This window comes from Siphateles boraxobius, unplaced genomic scaffold (genome assembly GCF_051911475.1).
Source record: "Siphateles boraxobius isolate OS27281-9 unplaced genomic scaffold, OSU_SipBor_1 55, whole genome shotgun sequence".
NCBI lineage: Eukaryota > Metazoa > Chordata > Actinopteri > Cypriniformes > Leuciscidae > Siphateles > Siphateles boraxobius.
In genome coordinates this window covers 6939875-6966497 of record NW_027509181.1, presented here as the reverse complement: position 1 = coordinate 6966497, position 26623 = coordinate 6939875, and the positions used below count along the sequence as shown (strand labels likewise).

The 26623-nt window shown below is 40.1% G+C and overlaps 2 protein-coding genes and 1 long non-coding RNA gene across 3 annotated transcripts in view; 2 read left to right on the top strand and 1 right to left on the bottom strand.

The window, feature by feature from the left end:
• Positions 1–26623, top strand: part of dnajc9 (DnaJ (Hsp40) homolog, subfamily C, member 9) — a 298727-nt gene that overhangs the window by 97326 nt on the left and 174778 nt on the right. The window lies entirely within an intron of this gene.
• Positions 2919–22631, bottom strand: rundc3ab (RUN domain containing 3Ab). Its single transcript, XM_077205936.1, has 13 exons — positions 22406–22631; positions 22112–22234; positions 16446–16561; positions 16216–16343; positions 15606–15691; positions 15307–15396; positions 14984–15064; positions 12593–12755; positions 12337–12494; positions 6757–6876; positions 6494–6588; positions 3279–4282; positions 2919–3185 (listed from the first exon to the last, which is right to left on the bottom strand). The coding sequence occupies exons 1-12, from the start codon at positions 22411–22413 to the stop codon at positions 4140–4142; spliced, it is 1311 nt and encodes a 436-aa protein (XP_077062051.1). The 5' UTR covers positions 22414–22631; the 3' UTR covers positions 2919–3185; positions 3279–4139.
• Positions 11652–12783, top strand: LOC143714667 (uncharacterized). Its single transcript, XR_013195585.1, has 3 exons — positions 11652–11782; positions 12399–12488; positions 12651–12783. It is a non-coding gene; the product is annotated as an uncharacterized LOC143714667 (long non-coding RNA).

The window sequence follows — 26623 nt, the reverse complement described above, 5'->3', positions numbered from 1 at the left end:
GCATGTATTGTGAAGGACTCTCAATGAGAGTGCTCCGCTCCCGCTTGGCTCTTTTCTCTGAGGAGGAAACCCAAGCTCGAGCACCCCGTAGCAGCACAGTGGCTCAGATCATGGGGGTCACAAAGGGAGTTGGCAGAGGAACTTGAGACGGGTTCTGCCCTTTCTCAGTTATCATCCGCCAACCCCAAAGCATTTGTTTTGGATCCATAAGCCAGCTCTGCAGTTTCTTCTGTTCTGAAAGAGGGCCAGATGTTAACTATGCCTGGTTCCGAGGAGTTGAATGTGGTTAGCATCTAGGCGGGGGAATAAGAGGAAATGCCATCCCTTGATTGGCCAGCCGAGGACCAGAAAGTGCACCGGAAAAGTAAACTGGATGAGTACATCCTCTTTGGTAGAGCACAACGTCCGCATCGTAGCGTTCCATTTTTTCCGGATCTCCACACTGAGGTATCAAAATACTGATTAAAACCATACTCGGCTTGTGTTTACACTCCTGCTTTGTCCAACTATTGCATGGGTATTGGGCAATACTTAAGGTTAAGGAGACGTTAGCTAACTATCTCTCCCTTGAACCGACATTGCCTCTGAAGGCTCCGACGCCTGCTCACCAAGCCCTGTGGGGTTACATCTGCATTGGTGAGCATTGCAAAGCCTATGCTGCTGCAGGTAAGGCTGGTGCTTGTCTGCACACCATGGTGGTGATACAGACATACCAGGCTGACCTTCTTAAAGACCTGGATGTAGGCAAGGGAACTGGCCCAGAGGCTGTGAAGAACTCCGGTGGGCCACAGATTTGTTTTTATTACCAATAAGCAGATGACCCGCTCCCTCAGCCATTCGATGGCTGCCAAGGCTGTCACGTAGAGGCACCTGTGGCTCAACCTATTGGGCAATAAATAAAGGATAAAGCTTTTCATTTGGACACCCAAATTGCTCACTCTGGCCTCTTCTGTGATGCCGTTAATACCGTTGTTGTGAGGTTTCAGGAAGCAAAGAAGCAGTTGGCAACATTCTCTCAGTTTATTCCCTGCCCCGTTGCTGTTTCCCAACCTCAGCCAGGACGGAGCTCAGGGTGTACATAGCAAAAAGAGAGCGTTGCTGCTTAAGCTCCCCTGTAGAGAGCCGTGAGGTCGAGACAACGGTCTCAGCCGCATCCTTCCAGGGAGTGGACAGATCTGAGGACTGTCATTTCCGCTTGGAAGGCTGCTGGCAAAAAGTCCTGATGTCAAGGGGAAGGCACACAGAGCTTTGAGGGCAAGTCCTCTCGGGGGGGATAAGTCCACACCACTCCACAGTGTACCTAATTCCTTTCAATACTTTCAGGAAATTTGTCTGCTAACCCCGCCACCTCCGATGTTTTGAGGTGCAGTCAATAATACAGCCATCATCATGGCAGCTGCGTCCAAAGTCTTTCCTTTGGGCCTTATGTACCATTTCATTTAATCAGGGTTACACACAGATGCTTACGTACCCTTGTGATGTGAAAGAGACCTTGGTTCTTGGCCCAAGGTCCAGTGTTGGGGCCATTATGTCATTGCAAAACGCTAACGACAGATACTTCCCTCACATTCTGGGGTGCAGTCCTAGATGGCCGCTCAGCTAGGGGTCTCAGGCCATCTTTTATGGCACATAAATTGCCATAAATTGCCTGTATTTCTGGCTTTGAAATACTTCCACCAAGATCTCAGTGGCTACCATGTTCTTGTCAGATCAGACAACACATCAGTAGTTGCATACATAAATCACCAGGGCAGCTTACGTTCACGGCCTCTTTCCAAATCCGTTCGCGCCAGATCCTGTTTTGGCCCCAGGGCAAGCTGATCTTGGTGAGAGCAGTCTACATCCCTGGTAACTGAATCAGGGAGCAGACATCCTGTAGTCCTGAAAGGTCTCTCTATGGCACCATTCGAGCCATAGGAGTCAGCCTTTGAGAAATGTATGACCCTCAAGAAGTTTTTTCTCTTAGTTATTGTAAAACTAGTATAACATGCAACCTGTCAGTTGCCTCTTCTGCCTGGCTTTTGCTCCTGATGGAGTCAAAGCTATTCTTCATCCTTGGTTGGATTATGTCCCAAAGGCCTTCCTCAGTGCCACGTTCTGGGGTTCTTCAAGCCTTCTATCCTCTGCATTTTCAATCTGCGGAACAGGAGAGTCTTACATTTTTAGGCCCTGTTTGGGCTCTCTCTTTATGTCCACAGCTTAGGCCAGTGGCGTAAAACTGAGCAGCTGTTTGTTTGTTTGTTTCGGCAAGCCATGCACCTCAAATGATTTCACTTCTTTTTCATGCAGGCATCCTTTTAGTATGGCATAGTGCATATTAAAGTTCCCATAGCGCCAATATTCCAATGCAGTTTTGAGTTTCTAGTTACGATTGTAACCCGGTTCCCTGCGTAGAGAATGAGACGCTGCGTCTCATTGCCATACATCCTGCATGCTTCAGTGTCTTATTTCAGCCAATCAGAAGCTGTTGATGTCTAATGCAGCTTTTTCATGTCATATGACTGCCATCTGCCAATAAAATTGTCTTTATTTCACACGTACTTCACAGACGGGTTACGTGGAAGCGTTCCCATAGTCAACATTCTTACGCAGTGTCTCGTTCCCTACTCAGGCGCGGTTTTCCTTATTGTGAAATAATAATTAATGTATCACGGAGTTAAATTAACCAGTTTCTCTCATTGTTCCACATTGTCTTTACACCCAGAAACTAAATACAGCACACACAGAAACACAAAAAATGGCACTGAAGTTGGTTTTTCATGTTTGTTTGAGGAAACAAAACTCTAAAGATGTTTTAATGCATTTGAATTAAGCATTTGTCAAGTTACAAAAACATTCATTCAGAGAGTGGCTGTCAAGTGGGACAGAAGAGAAAAACAATAAAGACCGAGGGAGTAACTATGACTCAATTGAAAACATTAGGACAAAAAAGGCAGTTTTATTGCAATTTTAAGTGACAAACAGCATAGTTTCCAATGGCTTTTTAAACAACGAAATGTGCAATGAATGGAAATAAACACATTTATTTAATTCTAATTGAAGGTGAACAGCTGTCTAACACAACACACACACACACATTCTCAAACAAATACTTTCAATTACACTGAAAATGGAGGAGGGAAATCTAGCTTATCAGTTTTTTGCCAATCCAATTTAAAATTGATGCAGCTAATATAACAAAAATTGTTATTTATAAAAAAAAAATAACAAAAATATGTTATATTATATTATAACACTGTTATAATATAATATAACAGTGATAAATATATGACAGTGATGACAGTGATCCACACATTACAGACTTGTAAAGATGCAACAACAGATGACAAATAGATGTCAAACATACAGTACAATACAACAGTATGCAGATATATACTGGTCCAATTGTTCATGTCACTCATCGTCAGTCATTCAGCAATAGTACACTGCCATTATGTGCAGAATGCTCAAACTTATTTCAAGAGGCAAGAAAAGAGGAATAGCTATTCCGGAAATGTCTTTCATTTTATTACCACTTTAGCAGTAGACTGTAAAGTAAGACATACACATCATCTTGTTATCAGTTTTTGCATTTTATTTGGCAGACAAGTGATGTTTAGATGGCTGAAATGTGAGAATTAAACAAAATTGACGATAATGTCAAAATACTACTTTGTAACTATAATATGCTTTCTTTCGCACACCATTCATGGTTAATTTCTGACGGTAAGTGTCCATTTGTTTTTGTTTGTAAGTGTTTTTGTAAGTGTATGTTCCCGAAGGAGATTTTAAAGGGCAACAGAATGTGGGGAAGCTGTGTTGGACTCTCGTTGTGATAATTCAGGCAGGTCTCAAGTCAGTCAGTGCATAGTCCACAGTTTGCCTTCACTGGTTACCACAACAAGTCAGGAGAAAGACCTGAACAGCAAAGACATTCAGAGATACCCACATTTGAAAATTTCTGACAAGGAAAATCTGTGAGAAAACATCTCACCATAACTACAGTGGTCTAGCTATATCTCTTCAAGGGGAAACAGGATGATCCTTCTGTGAGAATTAGGGTAACATGGTTTACTGTATCCGAGCCATTATATCTTTGGATGTCTTAGCTGACAATGCATATTCTCTCTGCTTGTGACATTGGTCTCATTTGCTGGTCCCTAGCTGGGGGTTAGAGCAGGACTGGGCTCTGCACTGATGTTCACCAGGCACTCTGTGGACCTCAGGCTTGGCAGGGACTTACAGCTGGGTAAAGACGACAGAGAACCACACAGACCTAACATAGATGGAGTGTAGTCTTTTTCTGAAATGAAAATGGAGGAAATAGAGATTATTACTGAACACCAATATTAGCATTTCCTGTTGGGAAATCCAAGACGGACAAGCTTATAGGGATAATTAAACCAAAAATGAAATTTCTGCTATCAGAAAATAATAAATTTGTTATCTCCCTCATGCCATTCCAAACATTTATGACTTCCTTTCTTTTGGATGACACACAAAAAAGTTGGTTACTTTGTTGGTAACTACACCATTTTGGTTACAATCGGGAAAAAAACAACAACCTGTGACATTTCTCAGAATATATTGTTTTTTCATTCAATGTTTTTTGTTCTTCGTTGTTTTGTTTTATTTGATGCTTGATTCATCGCGGTTCCTTCCTACATCATACCCTGGGGTTTCCTTGTGCACTCATGCAAGTGCACTCTTAAAAAACAACACTTGATTTTTGACACGCTAAAATATATTGAATGAAATGTATACATATTTAAATGGAATGAAATATATAGATTGTAGTGCATGTTAGCTTGCTTACTCCCACCTAACAAAAATATGTTCTAATGATTTTTGCTAACATTGCCATTCAATTTTTAAAACGTTATTTCTGAATGTTCTCTGACCCTTCCAAACGTCCAGGTTTTAAAAAAAATGTTTTTTTCTTGGTTATGAGAACGTTAACGGAACATTACATATTGTAAAGATTATGGGAATGTTACTTTTGAATATTCTCTGACATTCTGAATCAAGTAACATTTAAAAAAGTTTTGACAAACATCCAACGTTGAAAAAAAACATTCCATCAACGATGTATTATTATTTTTTGTGCTAACATTTTCAGAACATTATTAAAGACCAGATAACTGAACAAAATTTTTATTAATTTACTGGAAGAACATTTGGACATAACTTTGAGAGAAACTTGCCAGAACATTAGAGGTGTTCTGAGAATCCCTGTTAGCTTGAATCACAATTAGCCACGCACTTCCTGGGTTAACTTGGACTACATTTCCCATCATACACCTCCCTGGACTGATTACACCAAACACCATACACTTGCACTGCACTAATTGCACACATAAAAGCCACTTCCACACACCACTTCTCTGCGAAGTATTGCATTGCCCCGGCTTTCAATTCCAATCGTTTATCTCTGTGTTTGCTGATCTGATTACTGACCTAGGACTGTGTACCCCGACCTCTGATCGTTCTCTGCCTGTCTTGACCCGGATTGCTCTTTGGACTTTGTCTTTTCCTGCCTGCCCTGACCTTTGCCTGTGACCTCGTCTTGCTCTTTGCTCTCTTTGTTGATTCTGTGTGCTGTTGATTTACCCTGCCTGTTGACCATTCTCAATAAAGCTGCAAATGGATTCCTCTGCATCTGCACCATCATAACAGCTTGGTTGTTAGAAGCATGATCTATATTAAGTCCACATAATTCTGTATATACTAACAAGAAATTATATGTAACCACACGTCGAGATCTGTAATTCCAACTACACAAGATCGCCTTGCTGTGTATGAATGTTTGTTGAAACTTTGGTTTTGGTAAACACTTAATCGGTAAACAATGTTGGTAACAACAGAACTTGCAACCACAGTTGGCCAACAATGTTTTTGGGAAACGCACCCCAGGTCTGTCAGTCTCCTCCTAAGTGGGTACTTCCTGCCAGAATAAGCTCTAAAGAGGACCACACCTCATGCTGATAGTAAAAAGTCTAGCAAACATGCTCCAAAAACCTGCTTATCCATCTTACTGTACAGCTAGTAGCTTAGCTGAACAACCACCACAACCAGCTTGGACAAGACAGCAATGTCAAAACAAAGCTACCACTTAAAGTCATGAAATCAATTGGACAATTCTTATTGTTTAAGAATTGCAGTATTTATATTGCAGTTTTTAACAATTTTTATCAATCTGTGAGCAATCTGCGCATCATTGTTTTTTTTTTTATTCATGTGCCCTCTTAACCTTTAATCAAAATGACTTCCCCTCCCTCTTGCAATGGCATCTCTTCTATTCTCTGATGACGTGTTTTCTGCCATGATGGCGGGACAGCCTGTCACTCACATGAGATCACAGCAATAGCAAACCACAATGATCCGAAATTCCTGATGGGCAAAATCAAGTTTTTGTTTTCTTTTTCGAGAAGCCGTTTTACCCGGATTTACAATAGTGAAGATACTATTGCAACTTCATGCCAACTTTAAGCTTAGAGGTGGGTTTTAAGGTTACCTGCTGTGCACCAGGCTTTTCCATTTTGTTTCCTTTCCATCCTATGAGAATCTGTGGTTAGGCTGATATGTGGCTCCGGGCTGGGGAAACTACTCCTAAAGGCAACAACAGACCCACAGCATAAGTATGTTATCTGCCGTTAAATCTTTGTCAGCATTCTAGATATATTTTAAGCAACACAAACTCAATTCACAAAGCCAGTTGGTTAATGACTGGGATTTTGAGTAAGCTGCTACAACGTATTAAAGAGAGCCTCTTATCACCTGTGGTACAATTTCCTGTCCTCCTGGTTGTTGTATTTGTGGAGTGATGGCCACTGGTTAACAAGAGGGATTGACAAATCCTTTGAAAGAGGATGTGATTCACCTGGAATCAGACTTGTCCTGCAATACATTTAAAGACAAAAACTTATTATGGATTAAGTTAGTAAACAATATTATGTGTGTGTCACTGATTCTTGAGATACTGTATGTCCCACTGTGTTTTTTATTTTTTAATTTTTTTACCAGACATTCATTTTTAAAATAGCAACATTTCCACTTTGAAATAAATCAGACATAATCACTGGAATGTTCTAAATGCTATTTTGTTTATTTACTCTTATTTTATTGCAATTATTACATTAAATCATCTCTCACTACCGCTAAAATCACCTGTCCTCAGATCATAATTTAATACATCATATAGATCAACATACACAATAAACTTAATATTATAATATGTGTCCTAAAAAGAAATCAATAGACATTTTATAAAATTTTACAACTGATTTTAGTTGACATGATCAGTTCCCTTTCGAGGGAACTCAACACTGCGTCGAGAATCGACTCTTTGGGGACGCTCCCTTAGCGTGCGTCTCTGAAGTATGAATGAAACTATTCCAATCCTGATTGGTGTTGCGTCATGACGTAACATGTGACGGCATAACCGGATGCATAAAAGCGACGCCGGCACACACACACACTAGCTTTTCGCTCTTCAGCAAGCGCTCTATGTTACGACTGTCTGTCTTATTTGGTGTTGTTTGTCTATCCCATAATATATATATATTATGGCCAGCCAGCAGCTCAGAATGTGTGTGCACCCCTGTCCTCGTTTTATTACGGATGGGGACACGCATGTTTTGTGTGTGAACTGTTTGGGAGCGCAGCACGCCCAGGCAGCTCCCAGGCAGTGTCTCCCATCCATCTGTTGTCGATTATAGCAATGTTGTGGGGGCACGGGATATGGGTTATGAGAAGATGCGTCGAAGAAGCTCTAGCCGGTTATCTATCTCCTGAGTCGGCATCTTCCCTTAAAACCCTGGCGCTGCCTAGTAAGCCCTGCAGAGATACATCTGCTTTAATAGGCAGGGCTTACATGGCGGCAGGTCGGGCTGGTTCATGTCTGCACTCTATGGCTATCTTGCAGGCATACCAGGCCGACCTCCTGAAAGATTTGGACGAGGGGGAGGGGCCAACTCCTGAAGATATTGCGGAGTTGCGCAAAGCCACAGATTTGTCTCTCCGGGCCACTAAAGAGACGGCCCGCGCTATTGGCCGCTCTATGGCAGCTATGGTGGCCACGGAGAGGCATCTGTGGCTCAATTTATCAGGTTTAAAGGAAAAAGATAAATCTCTTTTGCTGGATGCGCCGCTTTCGCCTTCTGGCCTGTTCGGCGGCGCCGTTACATCGGTCATCGACAGGTTTCAGGAGGCGAAGAAGCAATCTGCGGCGTTCCAGCCGTTCCTCCCCCGAAAATCGAAGTCCAAATCGAGTAGGGTGGGGCAAGAACATCAGCCCCAGCCATCAACCAGCTCCTCACACCGGGCAGAGCAAAGGGAGAGCGTTTCCTCTAGAGCCCCTCCTCCGGGAGCTCGGCAACGGAGGAAACGCTCCCAGCAGAAGCCCCCCAGCCAGAAGGGCGATCTAAGGGATGTCCTTCAGGCTAGGAGGGCTTCAGGAAAGAGGTCCTAGCCAGAGTGGTGGGACCTCTGAGGGCTGTCCTCAACAACCGTGGTTGTTCTCACAGCGGAGCCCTCAAGGAAACGATGTGAGTTGCCCGCCGTCGGTGACGCTTCGGGCCGCATCATATTCCAGCGAACGCACTGTGAGTCGTTTTTCTCGAAAAATAAAAAACGAGCATCAGTTATGGTCACAAAAAACGTATCGACTAGAGCTTGCCGGTCTACTGCTTCAGGGGGTCGAGAAGGGTGGTCGAAAAACACCAGAGGCCAGTCTCGAGAGGCTGGTTCCCTTAGTAGATTTTGTAGAGGCATGGTATCATCTTCCCAACATATCTGCATGGGTCCTGCATATAATAAACTCAGGGTACAGACTGCAGTTCGGGAACCGCCCCCCAAATTTTTTGGGGTGGTGCAGACTACAGTGGTTCCAGAGCAGGCTCAGGTAATGGAACAAGAAGTGCAATCTCTGCTGCTAAAGGAGGCCATAGAACGTATTCCGAATTCAGACAGGGAGTCCGGATTTTACAGCCGGTACTTTACAGTTCCAAAGAAGGATGGGGGGTTGAGGCCAATTCTAGATCTCAGGGTTTTGAACCTGTCTCTGAGGAAGCTCAGGTTCAAAATGCTCACTATTCCTGTGAGTCAAATCAGATCCGAGGACTGGTTTGTCACGATAGATCTAAAAGACGCCTATTTTCACGTATCCATCCTTCCATGTCACAGGAGGTTCCTGAGGTTCGCTTTCGGGGGCGAAGCTTACCAATATCGGGTTCTTCCGTTCGGCCTAGCACTCTCTCCCCGCACATTCACCAAATGTATGGATGCAGCACTTGCTCCACTAAGACTTCAGGGCATCCGCATACTGAATTATATCGACGACTGGCTCATTCTGGCCCAGTCTCGAGAAATGGCAGTTCGGCATCGAGATGTCGTCCTTGGCCACATTCAAAAATTGGGGTTGAGACTCAACACAAAGAAGAGTGTGTTAGAACCGTCCCAGTCCACAACGTTTCTAGGCGTTGTGTGGAACTCGACTACGATGCAGGCACGCATGTTTCGAATCCATTCTGGCGATGGTGGCCAAGTAAAAGCTAGGCCAGGCCACTACTATAAAGCAATTCCAAAGACTGCTGGGCCTCATGGCAGCGGCATCCAACATTATACCTTTGGGCCTTCTACACATGAGGCCCCTTCAGTGGTGGCTGAAAGCCAAGGGGTTTTCCCCCAAGGGGAATCCATTTCGTATGATCAGAGTAACGCGCAGATGCCTTTGTTCTCTAATAATATGGAAGAAACCTTGGTTCCTGTCCCAAGGGCCAGTGTTAGGAGTGTCATGTCGCCGGAAAACCGTTTCAACAGACGCCTCCCTCACTGGCTGGGGCGCGGTCATGGACGGCCGCTTTGCCAGGGGTCTGTGGCAGGACCATCATCATTTTTGGCACATAAATTGTCTAGAGATGTTGGCTGTGTTCAGGGCTCTGAGGAGCTTCCTTCCAGACATCAAGGGTTACCATGTCCTAGTACGATCGGACAATACATCAGTGGTAGCTTATCTGAACCGACAAGGGGGACTCAGATCGCGCCCTCTGTGCAGACTGGCGCATCGGGTTATTCTCTGGTCCCAAGGGAAAATACTGTCTATCAGAACTATGTATATTACGGGGGTTCAGAATCAGGGAGCAGACATCCTGTCGAGGCAGGGGCTGAGGCCCGGGGAATGGACACTTCATCCAGATGTGGTGAAGTTGATATGGGAGAGGTTTGGGCCCATGGAAGTGGATCTATTCGCGTCTCGAGAGACGTCCCACTGCCCACTTTGGTTCTCCCTCTCACATCCAGCCCCACTGGCGTCCTCTAGGGCCCTCCTCTCGGGAGTTCCCCTCCAGGAGATCTGTGAGGCAGCCGGTTGGGCTAACCCACACACTTTTATTAGGTTCTATAGTCTGCACCTCCCCAGTACGCCTGGCGCACGTGTGCTCTCGTCCTGCTGAGTGCCTGAATCAGTTTCACTCCTGGGCAGGCCTGTTTTCGGTGCGTGGCCTAGTGGGCATTCGTTCCCCAAAGAGTCGATTCTCGACACAGTGTTGAGTTCCCTCGAAAGGGAACGTCTCGGGTTATGACTATAACCCTTGTTCCCTGAGAAGGGAACGAGACACTGCATCGTCCTGCCACGCCCCTCTGGGCCTGAGAGCGTCTTGCTTCATCGCTAGGCTAGTGTGTGTGTGTGCCGGCGTCGATTTTATGCATCCGGTTATGCCGTCACATGTTACGTCATGACGCAACACCAATCAGGATTGGAATAGTTTCATTCGTACTTCAGAGACGTAAGGGAGCGTCCCCAAAGAGTCGATTCTCGACGCAGTGTCTCGTTCCCTTCTCAGGGAACAAGGGTTATAGTCATAACCCGAGACGTTATTTATATATTTAAAAACAACTGTAGTCATATTTCATGACACAATTATGATGTCAACACTGTCACGCAAATAGTAAAGAATTTTTTTGGTATTGTTAGATAATTCCCCAAATTTTAATTCCCCTAACCCTAAACCAACTTTTTTTAGTTAATGATCTGTAAGAATGTGGCTTTATTAGTGCTGTTCATTGATTCGAGTAACTTGTTTGACATTTGGGTATGAAGTGTTTTAATTCTACAATATATGGTGTAAAAACGTCTGAGTGCTGCCCTCTTCAGGTTGGACGGTGGCTACTGCAGTTGAATTGTCCTATTGGTGGTTGCGGTGGTTCGTGGCGTAAGGGGTGGGTGGTGACGTAAGCAGGTTCCAGCTCACCACGCCCTTGGTACGAGCTACCACGCCCTTGGCAGTATAAAAAACATCTTATTTCGTCAAAACCACTGTAGCGAGTCAGGAGTTGGAATTGCGAGTATTGAAAACGATCAGGATGAATTAATGAATTAACTGGACTTGTCATATTTCATAGCTATGGGTATCTCCCTACAACAACGTTTGTGTGCATCTTACGTTATTTGCAAACGTGCACGGCGCACGACAGAAAACACTATGCGGGTCAATAGCCTATATTGTGTTTTTTATTAATTTGGTGCTATTATGCATAGCTGAGTAAACAACACAGGTTTACTGTGTGTGTGTGTGTGTGTGTGTGTGTGTGTGTGTGTGTGTGTGTGTGTGTGTGTGTGTGTGTGTGTGTGTGTGTGTGTGTGTGTGTGTGTGTGTGTGTGTGTGTGTGTGTGTGTGTGTGTGTGTCGCATAAGCTGTCTTTCCGCTACTTGCAAAAGGAGATAGTGGATTTCCATTAATTTGTTGCCCTGATTGCACGCACTACGCGCGAACACACTGCAGGATCACTCTTGCTCGTATCCAAGGTAAATCATCAACACTATCATCCCTTACATGTGTTTTATTTACATCATAATCGGCTAAAACGCATGCGCAGGATACTTTTATTCCTGAACAAGTGCGCACCCGGGACCACATGACAGTGTTCACATTAGCGATATTTCATGCGAACCGTTCCCGTTCCGAACTAAACTGCCAGTGTGAAAGCCCCCTCATAGTCTGACAGCAGCTGTCAATTATTCCCTCACTGCGGGTTAATTGACAGTGATGTCACTGTTCATTTATTATTTTCAAAATAATAAATGAAGCTGATAATGTGCCTGAAACCATTCTGTAGCGTAAATTCATTCATTCATCATTATGAATGCAAGATGTCAATGTTTATACATATTTATTTTGACTGTACATGTTTATGTATCTGACAGTGTTGATTCATATTAAATTATTGATAAAGAAAATGAAAAAAGCTGAATATTTGACAAAAACTGGTGAATATGTCAGAACCAATTAATCCAAAATAATTCCACAAACATCCCATGTGTTAAACATCAGAGGTGTGTGTACTGTATGTTGCTCTCACAGTTGTTCCTGCAGCTCTAGTATGATGTTCTCCAGTTCTCTCTTCTCTTTCTGACTCTGTAGTTGCAGTTCTTCTAGTCCAGCTGTTAGTTTCTTATTCTCCATCTCCACATTCTTCAGCTGAGATTCCCGTAGCCTCACTAGCTCCTCAAGGTACCCCTAAACACAAATAACACACACTTTAGCACATAAAAAATTAATTTTAAGTGTTACCCACCCACTATAGGAAATCATGTATGTATGTATGTGTGTTTAACCTTTTGCGCATTGACGATCTTGAATCTCTGCTCCATTTTGCGGCACTTGTTCCTCCAGCTTTCCTCATCGGTAACCAGAGGGATGTAAGGATGATCAACGCTGTCATCACTGTTACTGCTGTCCACGCTTTGACCGTCCTCATCGTCACTAAGATAATCATAACTGAACAAAATACAACATTTCATTGCCATGGCAACAGAGCACTGGCACTAAAGGCCGTTCACACCAAGGAAGATAACAATAAAGGTATAGTTTTAAAATCATTCTAAATGTCCAAAACACAACTATAACGCCACAGAGAAACGATATCTTTGGAATCACTTTCACAACGATTTATTTCCAGCTGATGAGCGATAAAAACATTGGCACCCAACCAGAATGACCACATGTGACAGTACTTTGTCATAATTAATGATAAACTGATTAATATATTAAGTCTAAATTTGGCTATAGTGAAATTGTCAACATCAACCAATAACTGTGGCTACCAGGCTGATTAACAGAAATTCAGAAATGAATTAAAAGCTATTTTTTTATGAAAAGGTTAAAGACTCACGATTCATCAGTTTGACAAATGACTTGCTAAATCTGTCCAAACAGTCGCTAAATTCACATCTGACTGAACTCTGATTTACTTTAGAAAGTAGTTGTCATTTCCAAAATCAGCCATTTCAAAGACTTGCGCGTTTTCTGTTTTCATAATATTTTGGGTGAAATTTAAGTTAATATTGTATATAATTTCATTTTACTTCAACAATTTTTTGTGTATCTCTTATGATAAAATATCATTAATAGTTAATTGTGATCAGACGTAATATCGGTTGATTACTTATTATAATGCAGTATTATTAACAACAGAAAATAATTCAGAATAAACGTTTAGCGGGAGTGAGCTACTTTCGGTTTCCAGTGAAGGAACCAGAGCATTGTGGGCAATGGCTAAATACAGCAAATAATCGTAAACAGGAAGAGAACACCGTATTGGAAAATCTGAAAAACCTCCACGTTTGTAGTCTCCATTTCAAACTGGATGACATCTCCCAAACAGAGGAGAAAAAAGAAAAGAAAACAATTTTGGAAGAAGAGGAAACTTCTGGCCAACCCCCCGAAGCAAAACGCTGTCGTAAAGTTAATGTAATTTAAAGCAACAATAAAAAAGACTTTGCAATGTGCCACAGAGCTTGTATAAGTGCATTTATTCAGCAACCACAACCGCAAAAAATATAGACGAGATTCATGTTTGGATTTATTACAGTATTTTACTGAGAAAGGGTGTGTTCACACTTGTAGTTCGATATGCTTTGTTCATTTGGTCCGGACCAAAAAACAGAAACAATCATTTATCAGTATTAAACTGAGCGTTTTTCTTAGCGTTTAGATTGCAATTTTTATCACCATACCTAAAGATACCGACGCTAAAGGCAAAGGGATATGTTCAAAACTGATTGTTCAGCTTTTATGACTTATTGCCTATTTGGAATCTTCCCGAACATCCAAAACAATGCTGTGTGCTGGGATAAATGTGCTCGTTGAGTATGCGTAGCATATATATGATGGTATTTTGACCAGCTGAAAACATGCGAAGTGTGAACACACCCTTAGTCACAGCAAATATCACAAGAGTCCTCGTGAAAGAACACAGATGCAATGAAAGCTTGTGGAGGCTTGTTACTAGTGCAAAGACCAGCAAGGCCAATATCGCTGATGATTATGCTTAATTTATCGAGAGAAGCAGAAATCATGATCACGATTAAAAGATGATAGTGCAGCCGGGTGATATAAATAAAATCTAAACATCTCTCCCACACTATTCCCTGCATGTGTCACGAATCTGGTCCATGCATTTCCGGTTGTTCACCACCAGAGGTCGCCCACTCACAGCATGGATTATTGCACTTCACCACAATCCCCATCAACCTCTAATTCCACTTATCACGCTCACACCTGAGAACTACCTCACACTCTTTATAAGCCTTGGACTTTCTCTCCCTGTGGCCGAGTATTGTATTGCGTTTAGCGCTCCCCTAGTGTTAGCTACTCTACAGAGCCCATCCAGTGTTCATTGCCTTGCTTGTTTGTTTTCCTGTGTTCTGATTCTTGCCTTTGGACTTTGTTAGTGCCTCTTTGGTCTATTGCTGCTTACCTGGATCATCTCTCCCTGTTGCTGCCTTGTCCCTGTTGGATATTGTTCACAGATCATCGACCCAGGCTTGCCCTAAGGATCACTCTGTGTCATGCAACTGCCATTCTTGTTTGCTGTTTATTGACCTTGCCTGTATACGACCATGTTTTTGAATAAAGCCCTGCATATGGATCCGCACGTCTCTCGTCTTGTTCAGCCCGTTACAGCATGAAACAGAGTTCTAGTGTAGAATATAAAAGTTCTTTACCTTTGTGTGAATTTCAGATAAGGAGTGTAGTCAATAACAGCCTCAGACTTCCCATCCAGAGCCTCCCCTTTCAAACAGAAACTGACAACAAACACAGATCAACAAAGATTACATAACATTGATTTCACTGCATAACATTCTAGCACAGTTACAGAACCAGCATTAAAGTATTGTATGCTTTACATTGGCGTGTTTGCTGCCTATGTAAAGCTTTCCAAATCAGTTACTTACAGTATGAGGTTCTATTTCAGTTGGAATGCTGAGATTTTTTGTGTGTTTTGTATTACTCAGTTTATTACCCCTTCCAATATCCATCCTCTTACCTGAAGTCAATTGCTCCGAGTCCAATGAGCATTCCAGTCAGAACAGTTGCTTCTTCTCGCAACATTATGGCACCTTCATCGTAGAACCTCCTGCAGACAAACACACACATTCAATACATAAACACACACATCATATTATAGATGCACCATTTTCTTCATTCAATAGTTTAATGTACTTAATAGCTGTCTAAATTGTTATGTTAAAACTGGATATACTGTATCTATTGATTCCTGGGTGTGACAATCAATGGATCTTATTGGTGGTATGATTAATATTGAGTTTTCTCTTTAAGTCTGACCTTGTGGTGCGACTATCTCGCAAAGCTGTGGCGATGTATTCAGATAGACGTTTCTCCATTAGTGCAACCCGTAGCCATGCTCTGCCCTAGAGGCACGGATGAATCACAAATCACTGCAAGCTTCATCATACAAACCATATCAAACATGCATATGCTGCCGAAACATTAATTAACACCTTTAAAATAAGTTAAGTCTATTAAGTGTTTATGAGTATAAAACATATCAAGTCAAATCATTTTCCCCCTGTACTCTTGTGTAGGAGTATTCATAACAGTTTTCCAAATTGTATTAACACTCATGTCATTCCAAACCTCTATGACTTTCCTTCGTCTGTGGAACATAAAAAAGGTATTTTGAAGAATATTGGTAACCAGTTGATAAACAGTTTTGGTTACACTTGACTCTCAAAATGGCTTCTTTTATGTTCCGCAAAAGAAAGAAGGTAATACAGATTTGGAATGACGCGAGGAGGAGTAAAGGATGACACCATTTTAATTTTTGGGTGAACTATCACTTTAAAGTAAGATCCTAGGTATATCTTATCATTACTGTGGCACAAAAAAGTACCAGGTATTTACTTAACCTACTATAACTATTTTGCATGCCCACCTTTGCTCGTGAGGAGTTGATGTTCTCCATGTTCTCAATGCTGCTTATGCAGTTATTGGGAACTTTACTGCAGGCCAGACGGATGAAGTCCCAGAAACTGCGCTGACCATCAAACCAACTGCCAGAGCCTGCAAGAGACATGCTTCCATTCACATCACTTAAATATATCCTTAATGTTCTTATTAGGTTAAAAAGTAAGAATGCTAGTGATTTCATATGCACTGTCTTGCCTTTAAAGCGGTGGCTGAGGATGTGTTCCAGAATAGCAGCAAAGTTAATGAACTCCTCAGATGAGTCATCAATGGGCTCTGCTGTGTACTTCTCTAACAGTGTCTTTACAGAAAACCTGTCATACAAACACCAAAAATACAATGTACTCCAATATGGAAACAATACTGCATCTATAAGAGACTTTGCATTATAAACTATGCACTATAAACGATACACTATGTACTATGTACCACTACCATCTAGTATTTTATAAGGTTATTTTGTCATCCAACATCATAGTCTGATTGCCCCTCAGCTACGCAAGGAAAATTGGGACAGTTGAGGTAAACTCGCGCTCGATCGGCCCAAAGTCCGGCATCCAACCAGCACGGAAGGTCTTTACTTGTTACTGTCTTTTCTCATGGCAAAGTATTTTTGATTGCAATACATTTTCTCATATGTATTTTCTCGTTATTTCATCTGACTCCATTAATGAAAAAAGTTTTAATGATATCCGTGAATCATTAAATGTGAGCGAATGTTTGAATATTCCTTTTAACTATAATGAAAATAATGTCAAAGTCAGTTAGCATAATCAAATGTAACAATACATTATGTCAGGTAAATGTATCATTACAATTTCATAATCAGTACAAAGATAATCAATACAAAATATCAAATGCTCTGGAATAAAGAGGAGAAATGTTAACCCGACATTAGGAAATACATGAATGCTGAGAGTCTCGGCTGCTCTCAGGAGTCACGGGCTGATCTGAAGTACAGAAAGGCGCTGAGCTCTGGTTGCGTTTCATTATATAGACAGACCTCATTTCAAATGTAAACATGAGTTCACAATGGAAATTCACCTTAATCACAGTCCCAGACTTACTGGGGGCAACCATTTGCTAACAGTGGACATTTGCATTGAGTTAACACCTTCTGACCATTTGTCTGTAAGACACACCCTTCTGTGTGCAAGATATTTCTAAACTCTTAAGAACTTTATTACCTTTTGGTTTACTTCTTTGGGAATGAGACATTTTTACCAGTCACACTGAGACATTTCAAATGATACCAAACATGTATAAAACTGTTTGATAATTGTTCACATTAAAACCCTAAATATTTTGGATGAATTTCAGATGAGTTCAGCATCAGGGAAAATAAGTGGGGGGAGAATGAGGGGTCAAGGTAAAAGATGTAGATTAGAATGATTCTGGGGTGAGACTTGCGTCTTGAATGGTGCACAAGAGTGAGTTCAAATGGTAATTTACTAGCCCTCTCTTACAGTTCTTACAGTTTCTCCAGTCTTACAAAGTGTCCAAAATTCCACACTTTGTTTATGTTTTTTGGATAATTAAGTGCATCATCTGACTATTTGGAGTACAATTTTTCTTTTCTTTTTGTTCCAGTGTGAACACACTACTCAGACTAGTATTTATACAACAAAATGGCATAGAGTAGCATTCAAATTGGGAATGATTTCTCTGGTTTCCATTGTGTTTCAATACCTACTACCTACAGTACACAACTGATTCCCTGTGTTTTTTTCTCTACAGTGTTTTTTGCTTTCCTGGTTGATTTTATTTGCATCCAATAAATATCTTTCTTTTTTCATCGATTTTAAATGTGTTTTGTCTGTATTGTGGACCAATTAGGCTACTTAATGTCCCAAGCGTACTCCCGAATGTAATGACAAACATTCATGGTAAACTAAAACATACTTTAATATCTTTTCTATTGAAGCTTGTATATAATGATTTAAATATGTGTAATTACTTATTCGTAATGATATAGTTACAATTTGCAGCCGTTCCCGAAATGTCTGCCTGTTCCGTGTCGACCAAGTGGGTTGTTCCTGAGATCTATCTGTCCTGTATCGGCCAAGGAGGCCATCCCTGAGAAATCTGTCCATTCTGCGTTGACCAAGGAGGCCATTCCTGAGAAACTTGTTCTCCAATTGAGCCCTGGATTGTAGACACGTTTGCTCCACCTAGAACTTACGTGCCTGTCACTCCACCTCGGCCAGTCGACAAGTCTACTCGGCTCCACATGGGATCGTTGTCCTTATGGCTTCACTGGGATTCCTCGTCCTTCCGGCTGTGCCTTGGTCATTTTGCGCTCTTCCTTTGCCACAGACTTCCGGGCCTTCAGCTACACTTTGTCCCTTCATCCCTTGGGCTCTGTGGGGCTCCGCCTTCTCTTTTGCTCCACCTCAGTCCTCGGGTGCACCGGCTCCACCGGTCTGCATAGTCTCCACCATGGCTCCTCCCACCCTCGACTCTGCCGTGGGCTTTCGTCCTGGGATTACGGCTGAGGATTCCACCCAGGCTCCTCTTCCCATTAACTCCTCCCTGGTTTCTGCCTCCATCGTCTTCTCCCTGGACTCTCCTGCTGGTTGCTCTTACCTGGCTCTTATGTTTGTACCATGTGCCTGCCCTCCAAAGCCCCCTCCCTCCCTCCCTCCTCTGTTGAACTTTTTGTATTTGCTTGTTTACTATGAGGCACGAGGCCACACCTCCTTAAACGAGGTGAGATGTTTAGGGTAATCAGGTATGTTTCTGTTTGGGGTGGATTTTACACGTGATTAGTTCAGTTTCCTTTGTTTGCGTTTGCTTCATTGATATTATTATGTTTGGTACCTGGCATCTGCAAATTCAGTTTTTTTTATTTTTTAAATAGACTTTTAAGATTTGAACCCCATTATAAGTGCACACTAAATGCAATTATGTGCAATTCTTTTTCAAAAGAGATAATTAAAAAAAGGTGTCACAAGGCATGTCTTTATATTTGTCCACACTAATATACAGTCCATATAAAAAAAAGAAAAAAGAAATTCAGGTACAATGATAAGATACAAAACCTTATAAATCTTTAATACAATAAAGTCTATGCATTAAAAACCTGTTGCGACAAGCAATGGTAAGGTAATAGCCATTGATGATATGATGAGTAAGTGTGTTCCATTGTTTGGATCAATGCACTAAATTAATCTTTCTGATAAATGACTAACAATTTTCCACTTAATGACTTACTGTACTTCCTCCACAGATAGGCCTAGGTCATGAATATAACCGCTGTGTTTTGAATGTATAGAACAGATACATAGCGTATTAGCGTATAGTATTCCACTGTAGAGCCAGTAAATTAGGGTAGTATTTTATACTCTGAAGAAGACGCATGGGCGTCGAAACGTTTCTCATTCTGTACTAATAAAAATATTAAAACGTTCTGTGCTCCGGTCCTACTCCTCGGTCCAAGCTAGACCTTGGGTCCTTTTCCTCAGTATTTTGTCATGTTGTTAACATAATAATCTCTAAAATGTTTTTTAGCAAATTTCACCTGTTTTCTTGCTGAATATTATTAGGTAAAATATATTAAATTCGGCTTTTTGAATCAAATCAGGGGTAATCAATTTATCCTATCACACATCTGAAAATGGGTTGCATCCGTTTTGACCCTGGGTTATGAAGCATGTAATACTGAAAAAAATGTAGAGGGAACCATTTTCATAGACCTTTAACTTCATAGACAATTAACCTAAATGCTTAATTTCTAATTGTTACAATTACAATTAATTATTGTCTACTTCTTTATAAACAAGATGTTTTTCAACTGATTTTCAACTGTTTTTCAACTGATTAAACAGTCCCCCCCCCCCCCCCCCCCCCCTTTGTTTAGCGTGGGAGTGCTGGAGTCCATCCAAGCATCGTGACTTCCTAACAATTGTATTGAATTAATGATATTGTTTGTAATCTGATTCCGTAATTTTAGTGAGAAAATATATTGTAGCATTTTACATTACATTTCATCTAATTTTAAAATTATATAGTCCTACATGGAACTAATGAGTTATTCCTGTCAATGCCCAAAACAGCAGTGAGGTCACCATCAATTGTTCTGATCACAACAATGCCTCTTTCAGTACAGCCTTCCACAGCAGTACAAAACGCAGATTATGGCCTGACAGCCAGAGACTGGAAGGAAAACCTTGGTCCCACTTCATATTGGTGTCTTAACTATGTATTAGCGTCAAAAAAGTAATTGTTAGGTACACTTTACTGATAGTGTTCATGTTGTATTGTATTGGAAAAAATGCAAATTTTGGGTTTGCTAAAGAACTTTTCAAAGAAAAATGTATTAGACTTTATTATACAGTACGTGTACTCACAGTGTAGTTATCAAATAAGGTACTGGTAAGGTAATGGGTTAAGGTTAGGTTTAGGGATAGGTTCAGGGTTAGTAAATAGTAATAATAACCCAGTTAATTGCTACAATAAGTACATGTACGTACATTCGGAAAAGGACTGTAAAATAAAGTGCTACTGAAAAATGTTGTTCTTAGTGTTAAGAACATTTAAATCACAATAAAAATTGTTTTGTACAATGTACTTATTCTGTTCATGTATTGCAAAACTCTTTTGCTGAGGTGGGATACGGGTAAGGTAAGTAAGGGACAGGTTTGGTAGTATAGTTAGGTTTAAATGTGGGTTAAGGGGGAAAATATCCATAATTATAATTTTATAAACTGTGATCACTAGTTTCCGGTAACGTCTGTCGTGTGTTCACAAGAGAGTTGGCTCTGGCATATGAAATAGGATGTAGGAGTAGGAGTAGCATAAGCTTAGGTGAGAGTAGATGGCTTGTGGTTCTTCAAACAAATTGGGCTGGGCAAAAAACTCAAGCGCCTTTGACATTTCTCTTTAAAAATTCTCATTTTATACTTCTATTTCACGACCGGTATTTGGTTTTGCTCTATCTTCTTCAATTCCGCGTTTCTCAATAAGACAAGCGTCGGGTCAGAGGTCACTCTTTGGCCGGACCTCGAATCGCGTACGGAAGCCAGCGATCCTAGTTTATAAAGTTATAAATATGGATATTTTTCTTAGAAAATCGCTTTGCTTCAGAAGGCGTTTATTAACTCACTGGAGCTGTATGGATTACTTGTATGATGGTTGGATGAGGCTTTTGGGGCTCAAAATCTCAATTAGGCTACTATCACTCCCATTAAAAATTGGAAGAGCCAGAATATTTGTAATATAACTCTGATTGTGTTTGGCTGAAAGAAGAAAGTCATATTCACCTACGATGACTTGAGGGTGTGCAAATTATGGGATAGTTTTCATTTTTGGGTGAACTAACACTTTAAGTGGGCCCAAAAAGTTAAATTCTTCAATTCGATAAATCTGTACAGCACAGCAGATTCCCAGCAGCTCTGATGCCCTTGCGGGAGGAAATATGTCGTCATAGCGACGACATCATCCGGGGAACAGACATAAATCACATCGCGTGCAATGACCGGTTTCAAAAAATAATGTTCGTGTCCACAGACATTTGATAATATAACCTGCAATGAATTAAATATATTCAGACAGACTCCTAAAACTACAGTCTACAGAACTTAACTAAAGATCTTTCGCGATCCAGACCTCAGACGTCAGACCTCAACATAGCCTATATCTCCTATAGCCTATCTTTGGGTTGATCGTGAGACGTTCACCTTTGTTTTCAGCAAGTCTCTATATAAACCCGTATCACATTTAGTAAATGAATTAAGGTAACAAATTCAGCAGAAAAATTACATTTGTTCGGATCGCATCCCTGTTTATGACTCCGCGTAAGGCCATAACATTGCAACACATGCAACATACTGTACATTCGTGATTTCTGAAGGTTTGTCACTCACCTACAGACCGTGATCAGGTTTTTTCTTTCTACGGCGATGCTTCTGGAGAAGCCTTTCTTGGACTGTGCACCCATAGCCATCGCGGACTGCATGAAGCTCTGCTCCATCCCACTGGACCCCTCCCTTACGCCACAAACACACACACAACCGCATTCAGAGATGAGGCATATACAGGCGAAGACAGTCGATATGAAAACGCCATTCTCCGCTAGTGCTGCTGAACAGTACTTTCTCCTTGAGCACTGTTAAAGAGAGACACTGATGGCGACCGTCTTCACCCTCCTCTATACTGACCTCATCATGATCTCAGCATCCACCGGATCAGCAAAATCATTTTAAGGATGTTTCACACTTCTTTCAAATCCCGGAAGAAGCTCTTCATAATAAACAACAATGAAGCTAAATTCATAAGATTAATTAAGTGGAAAGGTTATTATAAGAGGGCCGTTTAGTGCTGAAGGGATGCGCATGAAGGACGCACAGACCTTTCCACCGCTGCTGAGACGCAGTGAACTAATGCGACCGCTAGAGGGCTTCAGACATAGTACATAGACATACTGTACTACCATGCTACTAGGTTGCCATCTGGCTAAATAGTATAAAAATCAATTTCCGCCACATAAGAAAAAATAAATAAATCATGATTTGTTCAATCATAATCATGACATTTAAATTTAGTTTATAATTAGTCATAATTATGATGTAATAAAAAAAAAATCTAAATAATGAGATAAAAAGTAAAAAGCTTAAAGGGTTAGTTCACCCAAAAATGAAAATTAAGTCATTAATTACTCACCCCCATGCTGTACCAACCCCGTAAGACCTTCGTTCATCTTCGGAACACAAATGAAGATATTTTTGATTAAATCTGAGAGGTGGATCACTGCTACATAGGCTGCCAGAGGGAATGAAACTTGACGGCCCAGAAAGTCATTAAAGAAAATGTTTAAATATTCCATGTGCCTACAGTGGCTCAACTATAAGTTTATCAAGCGACGAGAATACTTTTTTCCCGAAAAAAAAAACATAATAACGACTTTATTCGACTATTCCTTTTCTTCCTTGTGGGCCTGAGACGAGAGTTCAAGAGAGTTCCACGACGCATGCGCGAGAACTGAGAAGAGAACGTTCTTCTTCTAATACTTCTTGTTCAGTTCTCGCGCATGCGTCGTGGAAATCTCTTGAACTCTCGTCTCAGGCCCACAAGGAATGAAAAGGAATAGTCGAATAAAGTCGTTATTATGTTTTTTTTTTTCGGAAAAAAAGTAGTCTCGTCGCTTGATAAACTTATAGTTGAGCCACTGTAGGCACATGGAATATTTAAACATGTTCTTTAATGACTTTCTGGGCCGTCAAGTTTCATTCCCTCTGGCAGCCTATGTAGCAGTGATCCACCTCTCAGATTTAATCAAAAATATCTTCATTTGTGTTCCGAAGATGAACGAAGGTCTTACGGGGTTGGTACAGCATGGGGGTGAGTAATTAATGACTTAATTTTCATTTTTGGGTGAACTAACCCTTTAATGGTGGTTATGCTGGTTATGTTAAAAAGCTTGTCCCTGAAATCAAAATTTACGTTTTTTTTGCTTTTAGTATGAATTTGTTAGCCTTGAGGTTATCTAGTTACTTAGTGTGCTTCATAACAATTTATGTGTGATTACAATTTTACTCTCTTTAAAACTCATGCCCACATTTACACACAAAAAATGATTGAGATGCAGTTGCCAATATATCCACCAGAGGTCCTCTTGTCAGCATCTTACGAATTGCTAAGACACAGTATGTTTGTTGTTGTTGAACTGTGAATTGTAATTATGAAAATGTGTCAGTAATTGTTCACTGAATGTGCATTGCAGATTCATAATGCCAAAAGAATAACAGACAATACAGTTGACAAGTTTAACATGCTTGCACATTTGTATGTGAGGCAGGCCGAGACTGTCTATGTCCTGGTCTAGGTTTGGACCTGAAGCTCAGCTGTGAAATTCCTGACTGCAATGAGAGGGCGTCTAGGGCAGGGTACTGAAATACTGTGCAATGAATAGAAATACTATGGGGTAAAGATCCATAGTGCAAAGACAAAAGGTTTGTTTCAAATTAGGATTGAAACAATTGTGAAAGTGTTCCAAATCACATGCATCCTTTCACATCCATTTTTTAAACCTCAGTTAAACCTCACCAAACATTTTTTAATAATTGATATCTCCACTTACATTGTGGAAATTATTTTGTCACTGATTGCACATAGTTAACATAATCCTAATAAAAAATAAGTGATACTTCTACTACAAAGCCTTTTATTAACTTAATAAAAGGCTTTGAAGTTAAAGTATTTTAAGTATATTTTATGTTACAAGTATACTAATATCAATGTATTAGTAGTATACTTGTAAGGTGTACTATTTCACTACTGCTTGGGTACACTGGTTTACAACTAAGTTTTTTGTTTATACTGCAACTATACTATAGGTGAACATACTGATAATTCACTAGTTAAATATTTGTAGCACATTTTTTTTAGTTTATGAAAGTACACTTCGGTAAACTACTAGTTTAGTAGTTTTATACTGCAGGTATACTTGTAATTTTTCTGTAAGTGAACCTGACATCGTACTTAAAGTTTACTATATATTATTTTTGCACTAAGTTCCTATTTTTATACATCAAATACCATTAACTGTACTACAAGTAGATTTGAAGTAAATTATGTACCAGTGGACTACACAAAAATTCATTAACTCAGAATTAATAACATATCTGTTTTCTATATAAATTAATATTTTAAAACAAATCTATTGTATTGGAGGCCAAAACATGTAAGTTTATGTAAAATTATGAGGGGGGGAGGGGGGTACTTAATAGGCTACTCAAGTTAAAGAGTAAACACAACTACAAGCCAATTATACTACACTGTAAACAATTATATATTCAAAAGTTATAATCAAAGTTATGACAACATATGTTTTAACATTGCTTTAACTCATCAAAGTAACTTAAGCAATTTTCAACTTTTTTTATACGTTTTTTCATTTAAAAAAATCTGTTGAATTGAATTAACCTAAACATCCAAGTTCACTGTACTTCTAAAAAAATACAGTGTACTTGTATCCTGGTGAAACTGTTTTTATTAAAATTATAATGACTGACATTAATGAAGTACAAATTCCAGTGACAAAGTATTTAATAAATAAGTCAAATAAATATTACATGCATTCCGGATTTTATTCAACACACATCTAAAATAATGATTTTACAATAGACACAATTTTTTTTTTTCATTGCCAGATGGATTTGTAAATCTAAAACCAGTCTTTTCTGTGGAGTAAGAAAGTCATGTCAAGCGTATTGATCACTGAAGAGAGAGTGTGTGAAAGAGGAGTATGACAATGTCTTGTTCTTCCCTCTCACTAATTCAATAAACTACAGCATTTTGCAATATACGCTCAAAAAATATCTACCCTAAATGTAAGATTTATGCATTTGAATTGCATATAAAATGTACATCCATTTGGATTATGCAGTTTTAACATAATCTAATAAACTTAATGTGATGCATATTTGTCAGTCATACTGTACACAAATGAAACAGGTAATATTTCTGCACTCAAAAAATTCATGGAATAGTTTATTATTAACTATTTGCGTCTATTTCATTTTATATAAAAGTGGACCCATTATGCAAAGTTTGATCATAAATGTGTGTCCGAACAACCACCCTATAATGGTAAAAATCCACCCGCTCCTTTTTTTTTTAACCCCCATTAATCATAAGCAGTGTCTCAGAACAAGCCATTTGTTGCTTTATGCTTAGGCCCTGCCCACTATGCTAACGAACTCTGCCCTATTAGCATAGACCCCACCCTGAGTGAGCTGTACACAGTCCACCATGTTTATCTCCTCGCCAGAACATTTAACAGCAGCATTCAAGTGAGAAATGTATTCTTATTAAAGCTACAAGTTATTCAATCAAGAGCAATGAGGGTTCTTCTGTTTTTCTTTTTGTTGTTTGATTCATATTAAGTCTACAATATGTAAGTATTTACAATGTAGTATTTATAAATGATCCATGTAATAAATAAAAAACATATTTTTCTGCTGTTAAAATGTGTTTTATTTGTGCTGTAAAACTATTTACATCATTTTTATAGTGATTTTAGGGTCAACAAGTTTGTGCTGTTCAATTGTTATGGCAACAGATTTGTAAAATGTAATATAACTTTACACAGGTAGTTATTAAATGGTTTTAAAACTAAATTCATGTTAACACAAATATTGTTGACATCATGTGGCTATTCTATTTAAACACTGTATATTTTAATACGGATAAGCCCCAACCATTTTCATTGTAAATGCCTCATATGTAACCCAAATTTAGCTTTTTTTAAGAAAACAAGACACATGTTGAAATTATTGATTGAAATTGATTGTGCTTGTATTTAAAGTCACCATGGAATCAAAATTGACAATTCTTCTTTTTTATGGAATTAATATCAACACACAAAAAAACATTTT